The sequence below is a fragment of the Oncorhynchus clarkii genome, chromosome 23 (assembly GCF_045791955.1).
Source record: "Oncorhynchus clarkii lewisi isolate Uvic-CL-2024 chromosome 23, UVic_Ocla_1.0, whole genome shotgun sequence".
Lineage (NCBI taxonomy): Eukaryota > Metazoa > Chordata > Actinopteri > Salmoniformes > Salmonidae > Oncorhynchus > Oncorhynchus clarkii.
The window spans coordinates 50998166-51012285 of NC_092169.1; the positions used below are offsets into that span (position 1 = coordinate 50998166).

Consider the following 14120-nt stretch of genomic DNA (forward strand, 5'->3'; position numbering starts at 1 on the left):
CACTGTTAGATACTACTGCGCTGTTAGATACTACTGCACTGTTAGATGCATTGTTAGATACTACTGCACTGTTAGATACTACTGCACTGTTAGATTCTACTGCACTGTTAGATTCTACTGCACTGTTAGATTTTACTGCACTGTTAGATACTACTGCACTGTTAGATACTACTGCACTGTTAGATACTACTGCACTGTTAGATACTACTGCACTGTTAGACACTACTGCACTGTTAGATACTACTGCACTGTTAGATACTACTGCACTGTTAGATTCTACAGCACTGTTAGATTCTACTGCACTGTTAGATACTACTGCACTGTTAGATACTACTGCACTGTTAGATACTACTGCACTGTTAGATACTACTGCACTGTTAGATTCTACTGCACTGTTAGAATCTACTGCACTGTTAGATACTACTGCACTGTTAGATTCTACTGCACTGTTAGATACTACTGCACTGTTAGATTCTACTACACTGTTAGATACTACTGCACTGTTAGATACTACTGCACTGTTGGAACTAGGAATACAAGCATTTCGCTACACCCACAATAACATCTGCTAAATATGTGGATGTGACTAATATAATTGTATTTTGTTTGATTTGATTATGCCACAATATAAAGGCTCATATATGCTTATAACAAGTTATGAAGCATTATATCGGCAGGCTTTAAGTAAAGTTTTACCAAAACATATATATATTTTAAATCAAACAAAGAATGTTTTGAACATTTCAAATGACAAAGACTCAGTGTAGAGTTGTCATTCACAATGATAACACGTCCGCACGCCATCAATATTAGGAACTCCCATAGTTCTCCAACATAACTCCTGCAGTTGTCATTCACAATGATAACACGTCCGCACGCCATCAATATTAGGAACTCCCATAGTTCTCCAACATAACTCCTGCAGTTGTCATTCACAATGATAACACGTCCGTACGCCATCAATATTAGGAACTCCCATAGTTCTCCAACATAACTCCTGCAGTTGTCATTCCTCCTCTGACAAGGCCTCATTAAACTGCTATATGCCTGGGTCTATTGTAAATCTGACCTAGGCAGGGCCATTGTTCCGTGACGAATTACATAATAAAAAGTGCACTTCATCAAATTGATTTGGATCAGGAGGAGAGGGCTGTTTGGTTTCATGTCTGGTTTATTTAACAGCCTGTCAAAATAGCATAGAGAGGTATGTGTTTTGGAGGGTACATACGGATGTGAGCTTCAGACTCTGTGTACCACATAAAAACAATGAAATGTCAAGGAAAATATGATATACCTGATCTCCCTTGAGTCCCTCTTTCTCCACCTGAAACAAACAAGAGAAAACAATGACAACTACAATATGACAGTTACAATATCAGTCTAATTGAAGACACATTATACACTATACAAAATAATTCAATCAGAAGAACAAAACAGCATTTGTAGATTGATCAGAATGTGGCAGGTTATGGTTTTTGTAATCTCGTAACAATTCTTTGAAAAATGCTGCTGTGAATGTGGGTCAGAAGGGACTGAGTCCAAGCAGTGCTATTTGAACCCAGGTTAGGGCCTTTCACAGTCACACTCCTACTGGTGATGTGGGTGGAAGGGAGGGGAGCAGTCACACTCCTACTGGTGATGTGGGTGGAAGGGAGGGGAGCAGTCACACTCCTACTGGGGATGTGGGTGGAAGGGAGGGGAGCAGACACACTCCTACTGGGGATGTGGGTGGAAGGGAGGGGAGCAGTCACACTCCTACTGGGGATGTGGGTCAGAAGGGACTGAGTCCAAGCAGTGCTATTTGAACCCAGGTTAGGGCCTTTCACAGTCACACTCCTACTGGTGATGTGGGTGGAAGGGAGGGGAGCAGTCACACTCATACTGGTGATGTGGGTGGAAGGGAGGGGAGCAGTCACACTCCTATTGGGGATGTGGGTGGAAGGGAGGGGAGCAGACACACTCCTACTGGGGATGTGGGTGGAAGGGAGGGGAGCAGTCACACTCCTACTGGGGATGTGGGTGGGAGGGAGGGGAGCAGACACACTCCTACTGGTGATGTGGGTGGAAGGGAGGGGAGCAGACACACTCCTGGGGATGTGGGTGGATGGGAGGGGAGCAGACACACTCCTGGGGATGTGGGTGGATGGGAGGGGAGCAGACAGACAGACAGACAGACAGTCATGTATGCAGACAGACATACAATCAAAAGGACAGACAGACATATGGACAGACAGACGGATGACAGACAGAGACAGTTAGACAGACGGACGGACAGACAGGCAGACAGGCAGGCAGACGGGCGGACGGACGGACGGACGGACAGGCAGACAGGCGGACAGACAGACAGACAGACAGACAGACAGGCGGACAGACAGACAGGCAGGTGGGCAGACGGGCGGACAGACAGACGGACGGACGGGCGGGCGGACGGACAGAGTTGTCTGTCCTCACAAACTACTGTCCACATTCAGGGCCACAGATCAACCTATCAGCTTACACATCCATCCCAAATAAGTGGTGTCCCCTTTCAATTGGCATCCTCGCAAAAACACTGAGGCCTTTTTCTTGGAAGCAGCAGCTGCAGAAAACAGCCATTCATAACATGACATGTGTACAGAATGTGTCACTCACAGGCCCCTGTCTCTGTGCTTAAAGGTGCAATCTGTAGTTGGTACATCCAGTTTTGTACTTTTTGGGGGGTGATATATACCCATGATAACTTCAAATGCTTCATGAGCTTAGTTCAACTGTCGTACCCCATCAAAACCCCAAATATAAGCTTCTATTTTACTCCATTGTTTGTCAACAATATAATTGTAAACAAACACTGCACATCAGGGGTAGGCAGTTCCTGTTTTTGACCAGGAAGACCAGGTGTGTTGAATTCAGGCAATCACTGAACTGATCAATTAGCTCAGTTGGTCAGGTGTGGTGCCTAGTTAGAACAAAACCCTGCAGTACCTGTGTACTCCAGGAACAGGGTTGCCTCGCCCTGCTGAGCTTCAGAACATGGTTAAAACTATCATTTTGATCTCATGGATGGGCAGTCCTTAGCCGTTTTCCAAAACTGTGGCAGGGTGGCGGCTTCATTGTTTTTTAAAAATCCCAGATTGCCCCTTTAAAACGGTGGACAGAAATGTATCGTTTAACAAGACGGCTGACAAGCCTTTGGTATCTGTGACAGCGGCTGTAAACATGAATGACAGCTAGGAACCGTGATGCCCCTCTATAAAACACAATGTTCTATCTCACAAAGCACTGCTTTACTAACTAAATTCATTCTCAATGTATAGCATATCTACACAGTACTTGTAAAAGGGAAACCTTGGGTTAACCTGAATGGGGTATATCGGCTAGTTCATCTATACTACCATTTAGTAGCGTTCAGTAAGTGTTCAGTGATAGTACGTCCACTATCATTGCAATGTTGTTTACAAGGCTGTTGTGAGAAGACCTGGTAACGCCAACCATGGTGTTCTCGATAGCCAGGATAGAATTTCTGTTATCCTGATTCGTCTCTTATTAATGTATAATTAGCTAGTGTAAATAGCTCGTCAACGGTGACAGTTTTCGGTTGGGGTTTGGTAAGTATTTGGGTGACATGAAAGGGACGGTGTCACACACACTCTGCCTCGCTCCAGTGCTAATGAGACGTGGCAGGGCAGATAATTAGCTAACCACTCACAGTATACTCTTAATCGTCACCCATCACCTCCCCTATTACCACCAGCCAGGCCCTGTGTGTATTAGTGTGTGTGTGTGTGTACGTGCGTGGGTTCATGCATTGTTTGTGTGTGCGCGTGTGAGCATTGTGCGTCTCTGTGAGTGTGTGTGCACCCATGCATGTGTGTGTATATTAATCTACCAGTCTCTGTCTAGGAGTTTCTAGGCTATGCTCCCACTAAGCTCCCTCTCCCCTGGGCTCATGTTAACAGAACTAGAGAGGACAAGCAGACAGTGCAGCCAGCCCAATTATAGGAGCACTATGCATGAAGCATGCTGAGGCTTCTACTGGGATTCACTAAACGCTGAGGGTCTATTGGGAGAGACTGGCGTCTGGAACTCCTAGACTGAGTCAGTGGGGAGGAGAAGAGAGGAGAGCAGAGGAGAGTTGAGGAGAGGAGAGCTGAGAAGAAGAGAGGAGAGGAGAGTTGAGGAGAGGAGAGTTGAGGAGAGGAGAGCTGAGGAGAAGAGAGGAGAGCTGAGTAGAAGAGAGCTGAGGAGAAGAGAGGAGAGCTGAGGAGAGGAGAGTTGAGGAGAGGAGAGCTGAGGAGAGGAGAGCTGAGGAGAGGAGAGCTGAGGAGAGGAGAGCTGAGGAGAGGAGAGCTGAGGAGAGGAGAGTTGAGGAGAGGAGAGTTGAGGAGAGGAGAGCTGAGGAGAGGAGAACTGAGGAGAAGAGAGGAGAGCTGGGTGCGTGCTTAGCCCCCTCCTGTACTCCCTGTTCACCGAAGTCTAGCTTGGCAACGCGGACTCCAACACCATCATTAACGACACAACGGTGGTAAGGCCTCCTGCCTATAGGCTGTCTCACCGACAACGATGAGACAGCCTATAGGCAGGAGGCCAGAGACCTGGCAGTGTGGTGCCAGGACAACAAACTCTCCCTCAACGTGAGCAAGACAAAGGAGCTGATCGTGGACTACAGGAAAAGGCGAGCCGAACAGGCCCCCATTAACATCAAAGGGGCTGTAGTGGAGCGGGTCGAGAGTTACCTTGGTGTCCACATCACCAACAAAACTATCATGGTCCAAACATACCACGACAGTCGTGAAGAGGGTACGACAAAACCTATTCCCCCTCAGGAGACTGAAAAGATTTGGCATGGGTCCCCAGATCCTCAAAAAGTTCTACAGCTGCACCATCGAGAGCATCCTGACCGGTTGCATCACCGCCTGGTGTGGCAACTGCTCGCCATCCAACCATTAGGCGCTACAGAGGGTAGTGCGTACGACCCAGTACATCACCGGGGCCAAGCTTCCTGCCACCCAGCACCTAAATACTCAGCAGTGTCAGAGGAAGGCCCAAAAAAGACTCCAGTCACCCAAGTCATAGACTGTTCTCTCTGCTACCACACGGCAAGCGGTACCGGAGCACCAAGTCTAGGTCCAAGAGGCTCTTTAACAGCTTCTACCACCAAGCCATAAGACTGCTGAACAATGAATCAAATGGCCGCCAGGACTATTTACATTGACACCCCCCCCCCTCCATTTGTTTTAACACTGCTGCTACTCACTGTTTATTATCTATGCATAGTCACTTTACCCCTACCTACATGTACAAATGAGCTCGACTAACCTGTACCCCTGCACATTGACTCGGTACCCCCTGTATATAGCCTCGTTATTGTTATTTTATTGTGTTACTTTTTGTTCTTTGTAAATATTTTCTTAAAGCATTTTCTTAAAACTGCATTGTTGGTTAAGGGCTTGTAAGTAAGCATTTCACCTGTTGCATTCGGCATACGTGATAACTTAAATGTGACTAATAAAACTTCAAAGTTGAGAGACAGAGTGAAGGAAACCATGTCTTCAACTTCTCTCACACATGTAGGTCCACCATGGATGCTACCTGTCACCCCCTTCTCATCTCTTCCTGCCCTTCCCATCCTTCCCCCCAGAGCTCCAGACCAGTGGTCTACCTGCCTGCTCTCCACCATGCTCCAAGCCCCAGGAGAGGTGTGGAGAGAGGGGGTTAACCATCCTCATCTACACCTGTCTAGCCTCTCCTTCCCTGACCTCCCAGACAGCACAGAGGTGGATGGTAATGTGACACTGAGACTGTTCACCTGAGCAGTTCCAAATCCCCCTCTCCCCTCCTCATCCCCCCTCATCCCTCCTCCTTCCCCTCATCCCCCCTCCTTCCCCTCTCCTCATCCCCCCTCATCCCTCCTCCTTCCCCTCATAACCTCCTCTCTCCCCTCTCCTCATCCCCCTCATAACCTCCTCTCTCCCCTCTCCTCATCCCCCTCATAACCTCCTCTCTCCCCTCCTCATCCCCCTCATAACCTCCTCTCTCCCCTCCTCATCCCCCTCATAACCTCCTCTCTCCCCTCCTCATCCCCCTCATAAACTCCTCTCTCCCCTCCTCATCCCCCTCATAACCTTCTCTCCCCCCTCCTCATCCCCCTCATAACCTTCTCTCTACCCTCCTCATCCCCCCTCATCCCCCCTCCTTCCCCTCTCCTCATCCCCCCTCATTCCTCCTCCTTCCCCTCATCACCTCCTCCTTCCACTCTCCTCATCCCCCCTCCTTCCCCTCTCCTCATCCACACTCCTTCCACTCTCCTCATCCCCCTCATTCCACTTTCCTCATCCCCCCACCTCATCCCCCCATGTGTGTGTGTGTGTGTGTGTGTGTGTGTGTGTGTGTGTGTGTGTGTGTGTGTGTGTGTGTGTGTGTGTGTGTATAGATTCATATGAAGACAGCTGCATAAAAGACTGCATACTCACACTTAGACCAGGCAGACCTTGAAGACCCGTATCGCCCTGTGGGAGAGAGAAACTGTTGTTTTCTATCGTTGAACTCATTAGTCATTCATCAATTTATTGACTCTTATATGGATCTTTCCTCAGCACCTATCATACACAACGTATAGTACAACACGGAACGTCAAGTGACACACATTCAGACGATTCATTTTGAAAGGAAATGAATTTCTGGTATTCAATCATTCTCTTAGACTGTAAATACTGTCAGAGATTATTACTACTCTAAATAAATGTCTGAAGAAGTTACCTCCACGTCGAGCCAAGCGGCGGTGCTTGCGGGAGGGCTTGTACATGCAGAGCTTTAAAGGTCAGTCAAAATAAACAGCACCTTGTGTTACTGCTTCATTTAGCTGTGTGTGTGTGTGTGTTGTCCACCACAGCTGGGTTCAAATACTATTTCACATCATTTCAAAAACATTATCTGGGCTTGATTGAGCTTGCCTGGCAAAGCATAACTAAAGGAATAGTTGCAAATAGTATCAGGAACCTATGTCTGGTCTTCATACCACATGACATCCTATTCCCTAGGAACCTATGTCTGGTGTGCTGTCCATCCTATTCCCTAGGAACATATGTCTGGTGTGCTGTCCATCCTATTCCCTAGGAACCTATGTCTGGTGTGCTGTCCATCCTATTCTCTAGGAACCTATGTCTGGTGTGCTGTCCATCCTATTCCCTGGGAACCTATGTCTGGTGTGCTGTCCATCCTATTCTCTAGGAACCTATGTCTGGTGTGCTGTCCATCCTATTCCCTAGGAACCTATGTCTGGTGTGCTGTCCATCATATTCCCTAGGAACCTATGTCTGGTGTGCTGTCCATCCCATATAAGGAATAGGTTGCCATTTGGGACTCTGTCCTGGTTAAAGGTCAATATTTGTGTCAGGAAATTAAGACTGTTTCGGGACAGTCCTTTACGTCAGGCAAAAATCTAAATATTATTTTGTGTCGTGTGTGTGTGTGTGTGTGTGTGTGTGTGTGTGTGTGTGTGTGTGTGTGTGTGTGTGTGTGTACTTTCTGTCAGGGCATGTGGTGTGTGTGTGTGTGTGTTCTTTCTGTCAGGCGATGTGGTGTATGTGTGAGTCTGTCTCCTTTCTGTCAGGCGATGTGGTTGGTGCGTGCGTGTCTCCTTTCTGTCAGGCGATGTGTGTGTGTGTGTGTGTGTGTTCTTTCTGTCAGGCGATGTGGTGTATGTGTGAGTGTGTCTCCTTTCTGTCAGGCGATGTGGTTGGTGCGTGCGTGTCTCCTTTCTGTCAGGCGATGTGTGTGTGTGTGTGTGTTCTTTCTGTCAGGCGATGTGGTGTATGTGTGAGTGTGTCTCCTTTCTGTCAGGCGATGTAGATTCAGAGATGGGAGGGTTTCCCAGGATGACAATAGTAAACGGTAGCTCAATGTATCACGCACTTTCAACTATATTCTTCTCTATTCATTTACTGTCTATTCTCACAAGCTGACTGTTTGTCTAGTATACTTTACTTCTGCCATTAGGTACCAGGTATTTCCCAACTGTGTAAACTTCTTTGAAAGAAAGTAGTAGGAAGAGAGTAGTTTTCCCATGACACAACGTAAACAGTACCTCTCAACTCCCCGGTCTACTCTCATCTGTTTTTTCTACTATCTATTCTCACTTGCACAAGCTGGATATTTCTCCATTATAGTATCTTCCTTCTCTATAAAACTTTCCCTCTGCCTGATTTTCAAATAAAATATGTTCACTATCCATTGAATTACGGTTTGTAAGCATGTGTCCTTTATAATGAATACATGTCCTTTATAATGAATACATGTCCTTTATAATGAATACATGTCCTTTATAATGAATACATGTGTCCTTTATAATGAATACATGTCCTTTATAATGAATACATGTCCTTTATAATGAATACATGTCCTTTATAATGAATACATGTGTCCTTTATAATGAATACATGTCCTTTATAATGAATACATGTGTCCTTTATAATGAATACATGTCCTTTATAATGAATACATGTCCTTTATAATGAATACATGTCCTTTATAATGAATACATGTGTCCTTTATAATGAATACATGTCCTTTATAATGAATACATGTCCTTTATAATGAATACATGTGTCCTTTATAATGAATACGTGTCCTTTATAATGAATACATGTGTCCTTTATAATGAATACGTGTCCTTTATAATGAATACATGTCCTTTATAATGAATACATGTCCTTTATAATGAATACATGTGTCCTTTATAATGAATACATGTCCTTTATAATGAATACATGTCCTTTATAATGAATACATGTCCTTTATAATGAATACATGTCCTTTATAATGAATACATGTGTCCTTTATAATGAATACATGTGTCCTTTATAATGAATACATGTCCTTTATAATGAATACATGTGTCCTTTATAATGAATACATGTGTCCTTTATAATGAATACATGTGTCCTTTATAATGAATACATGTCCTTTATAATGAATACATGTCCTTTATAATGAATACATGTCCTTTATAATGAATACATGTCCTTTATAATGAATACATGTCCTTTATAATGAATACATGTCCTTTATAATGAATACATGTGTCCTTTATAATGAATACATGTCCTTTATAATGAATACATGTCCTTTATAATGAATACATGTCCTTTATAATGAATACATGTCCTTTATAATGAATACATGTCCTTTATAATGAATACATGTCCTTTATAATGAATACATGTCCTTTATAATGAATACATGTCCTTTATAATGAATACGTGTCCTTTATAATGAATACATGTCCTTTATAATGAATACTTGTCCTTTATAATGAATACATGTCCTTTATAATGAATACTTGTCCTTTATAATGAATACATGTCCTTTATGTCAGGCGATGTGGTTGGTGCGTGCGTGTCTCCTTTCTGTCAGGCGATGTAGATTCAGAGATGGGAGGGTTTCCCAGGATGACAATAGTAAACGGTAGCTCAATGTATCACGCACTTTCAACTATATTCTTCTCTATTCATTTACTGTCTATTCTCACAAGCTGACTGTTTGTCTAGTATACTTTACTTCTGCCATTAGGTACCAGGTATTTCCCAACTGTGTAAACTTCTTTGAAAGAAAGTAGTAGGAAGAGAGTAGTTTTCCCATGACACAACGTAAACAGTACCTCTCAACTCCCCGGTCTACTCTCATCTGTTTTTTCTACTATCTATTCTCACTTGCACAAGCTGGATATTTCTCCATTATAGTATCTTCCTTCTCTATAAAACTTTCCCTCTGCCTGATTTTCAAATAAAATATGTTCACTATCCATTGAATTACGGTTTGTAAGCATGTGTCCTTTATAATGAATACATGTCCTTTATAATGAATACATGTCCTTTATAATGAATACATGTGTCCTTTATAATGAATACATGTGTCCTTTATAATGAATACATGTCCTTTATAATGAATACATGTCCTTTATAATGAATACATGTCCTTTATAATGAATACATGTGTCCTTTATAATGAATACATGTCCTTTATAATGAATACATGTCCTTTATAATGAATACATGTCCTTTATAATGAATACGTGTCCTTTATAATGAATACATGTGTCCTTTATAATGAATACATGTGTCCTTTATAATGAATACTTGTCCTTTATAATGAATACATGTCCTTTATAATGAATACTTGTCCTTTATAATGAATACTTGTCCTTTATAATGAATACATGTCCTTTATAATGAATACATGTCCTTTATAATGAATACATGTCCTTTATAATGAATACATGTCCTTTATAATGAATACATGTGTCCTTTATAATGAATACATGTGTCCTTTATAATGAATACGTGTCCTTTATAATGAATACATGTCCTTTATAATGAATACATGTGTCCTTTATAATGAATACATGTCCTTTATAATGAATACATGTCCTTTATAATGAATACATGTCCTTTATAATGAATACATGTCCTTTATAATGAATAGATGTGTCCTTTATAATGAATACATGTGTCCTTTATAATGAATACGTGTCCTTTATAATGAATACATGTCCTTTATAATGAATACATGTGTCCTTTATAATGAATACATGTCCTTTATAATGAATACATGTCCTTTATAATGAATACATGTGTCCTTTATAATGAATACATGTGTCCTTTATAATGAATACGTGTCCTTTATAATGAATACATGTCCTTTATAATGAATACATGTGTCCTTTATAATGAATACATGTGTCCTTTATAATGAATACATGTCCTGTATAATGAATACATGTCCTTTATAATGAATACATGTCCTTTATAATGAATAGATGTGTCCTTTAAAAAAACAAGTTACATGCCATTTACCAGACACGTTTTATCCAAAGAATCTTATAGTCAGGTGTGCATATATGTTTTACTTACGGTCCCAGGAATCGACCCCACTATCCTGGCATCTTCAGACCGATTCTCTACCAACTGAGCTACAGTATTTTATTTACAATGACTTGCAACCATGGTACAAAGTTTTTAGACATTTGCCAAACTTTGTCACTAACCAATTAGGTCTATATGATCTGGAAATGTAAGATTATTTATGACTGATTAGTTATTCATGACCGTTTTGGTTGTATTCACAGTTGTCACCCTAAATAATCACATTTGCCCCTCCCTCCGATAGCTCTACAAAATAGACTAATTTGGTTCTCGCTCTCTCTCTCTCTCTCTCTCTCTCTCTCCCTCCCCCTCTCTCTCTCCCCCTCTCTCTCTCCCCCTCTCTCCCTCTCTCTCTCTCTCCCTCTCCCTCCCTCCCTCCCTCCCTCCCTCCCTCCCTCCCTCCCTCCCTCCCTCCCTCCTCAGAGAACCAAACAGATAGCTCATTAAAACTTCAAGGCTGGAAGACTGTGCACATAACCCTACAATCATACAGCCGCTCCCTCACCAATAATGAAAGTGTGAGTTAATGTGTGTATGTGTGCATGCCTGAGTACCGTACGTGTAAATGTGAACAATACGGCAACTAATTAGAGAACGGAACACATTCCATCTCTTACAGAGCAAGGAAATCCCACTGTGCTATTAGATGTCTTTTTTTCTACGTGTATTTTGAATTGCAATAAGAGGAAGTTGTCTACTGTAAATCAAATTCCCTTTCAACAGGCTAGAAAGACTGCTGATAATCTCCACTGTATTTATGAATGCTTTAAGTCCCCAGCTTGATGGAAATGGTTGAACTTGTCATGTACCCATTTAGAGGTCTAATGATATGGTAGTAGAATGTGTTTAGGCTGACCACCAGTGAGGCATGAGGTTTTATAGAAGGGTGTGTCTGGTACAAATAATTGGCATGTCTGACTGATCAGAAATACTATATTGGACTCTGTACAACGCTATAATCTGGGCTGGACAGCAGATCAAGTTTGTAATGTGCTATGATGATAGTAGTTCCTGTCCAATGATGTTCAGTCTGTTTGGTGAAATGACCAGTGGTCAAACAGATTGAATTCTGAGGTCAGAGGATCAGTAATGCTACCTGGGTGGTGTGCTTTGTCACATGACCCGTTTATTCCTAATGTTTGTATCTATCCATGAGTGTACATGATTGTACAATGTTAATATACAAAGCCACCCTGAAAAAGGCGATGCGTTGTTGAAATGTTGGTTATGTTTTCCTATCAAATAGTTGGGAACATGTAGGGAGAACACAACTTTCTACCTTTCTCTACAGTTGACTCTCCATTAGTCAGAACCTAGCCTATAGTTTACTGTCTGTTAGTCAGCACCTAGCCTACAGTTTACTGTCTGTTAGTCAGCACCTAGCCTACAGTTGACTCTCTGTTAGTCAGCACCTAGCCTACAGTTTACTGTTTGTTAGTCAGCACCTAGCCTACAGTTGACTCTCCATTAGTCAGAACCTAGCCTATAGTTTACTGTCTGTTAGTCAGCACCTAGCCTACAGTTGACTCTGTTAGTCAGCACCTAGCCTACAGTTGACTCTGTTAGTCAGCACCTAGCCTACAGTTTACTGTCTGTTAGTCAGCACCTAGCCTACAGTTGGCTCTGTTAGTCAGCACCTAGCCTACAGTTTACTGTCTGTTAGTCAGCACCTAGCCTACAGTTGGCTCTGTTAGTCAGCACCTAGCCTACAGTTGACTCTCTGTTAGTCAGCACCTAGCCTACAGTTTACTGTTTGTTAGTCAGCACCTAGCCTACAGTTGACTCTCCATTAGTCAGAACCTAGCCTATAGTTTACTGTCTGTTAGTCAGCACCTAGCCTACAGTTGACTCTGTTAGTCAGCACCTAGCCTACAGTTGACTCTGTTAGTCAGCACCTAGCCTACAGTTTACTGTCTGTTAGTCAGCACCTAGCCTACAGTTGACTCTGTTAGTCAGCACCTAGCCTACAGTTTACTGTCTGTTAGTCAGCACCTAGCCTACAGTTGGCTCTGTTAGTCAGCACCTAGCCTACAGTTGACTCTGTTAGTCAGCACCTAGCCTACAGTTTACTGTCTGTTAGTCAGCACCTAGCCTACAGTTGACTCTGTTAGTCAGCACCTAGCCTACAGTTGACTCTGTTAGTCAGCACCTAGCCTACAGTTGACTCCATTAGTCAGCACCTAGCCTACAGTTGACTCCATTAGTCAGCACCTAGCCTACAGTTGACTCCATTAGTCAGCACCTAGCCTACAGTTGACTCCATTAGTCAGCACCTAGCCTACAGTTGACTCTGTTAGTCAGCACCTAGCCTACAGTTGACTCCATTAGTCAGCACCTAGCCTACAGTTGACTCCATTAGTCAGCACCTAGCCTACAGTTTACTGTCTGTTAGTCAGCACCTAGCCTACAGTTGACTCTGTTAGTCAGCACCTAGCCTACAGTTGACTCCATTAGTCAGCACCTAGCCTACAGTTGACTCCATTAGTCAGCACCTAGCCTACAGTTTACTGTCTGTTAGTCAGCACCTAGCCTACAGTTGACTCTGTTAGTCAGCCCCTAGCCTACAGTTTACTGTCGGTTAGTCAGCCCTTAGCCTACAGTTTACTGTCTGTTAGTCAGCACCTAGTCTACAGTTGACTCTGTTAGTCAGCACCTAGCCTACAGTTGACTCTGTTAGTCATCACCTAGCCTACAGTTTACTGTCTGTTAGTCAGCACCTAGTCTACAGTTGACTCTGTTAGTCAGCACCTAGCCTACAGTTGACTCTGTTAGTCAGCCCCTAGCCTACAGTTTACTGTCGGTTAGTCAGCCCTTAGCCTACAGTTTACTGTCTGTTAGTCAGCACCTAGTCTACAGTTGACTCTCCATTAGTCATCACCTAGCCTACAGTTGACTCTGTTAGTCAGCACCTAGCCTACAGTTGACTGTCGGTTAGTCAGCCCCTAGCCTACAGTTGACTCTGTTAGTCAGCCCCTAGCCTACAGTTGACTGTCGGTTAGTCAGCCCCTAGCCTACAGTTGACTCTGTTAGTCAGCCCCTAGCCTACAGTTGACTCTGTTAGTCAGCCCCTAGCCTACAGTTGGCTCTGTTAGTCAGCCCCTAGCCTACAGTTGGCTCTGTTAGTCAGCCCCTAGCCTACAGTTGACTGTCTGTTAGTCAGCACCTAGTCTACAGTTGACTGTCTGTTAGTCAGCACCTAGCCTACAGTTGACTCTGTTAGTC

General features: G+C 43.3%; 1 protein-coding gene across 2 annotated transcripts in view; it reads right to left on the reverse strand.

Annotated features, from left to right (window-relative positions):
- Positions 1 to 14120, reverse strand: part of LOC139381914 (collagen alpha-1(XIX) chain-like) — a 244516-nt gene that overhangs the window by 161464 nt on the left and 68932 nt on the right. Inside the window, exons 15-16 of one of the 2 annotated variants that reach the window (XM_071125772.1) lie at positions 6450 to 6485; positions 1295 to 1324 (exon numbers count right to left, since the gene is read on the reverse strand). In XM_071125772.1, the coding sequence (XP_070981873.1) occupies positions 1295 to 1324; positions 6450 to 6485 (66 nt within the window). The remainder of the gene's footprint in view (positions 1 to 1294; positions 1325 to 6449; positions 6486 to 14120) is intronic. The other variant, XM_071125773.1, reaches the window with a different exon arrangement.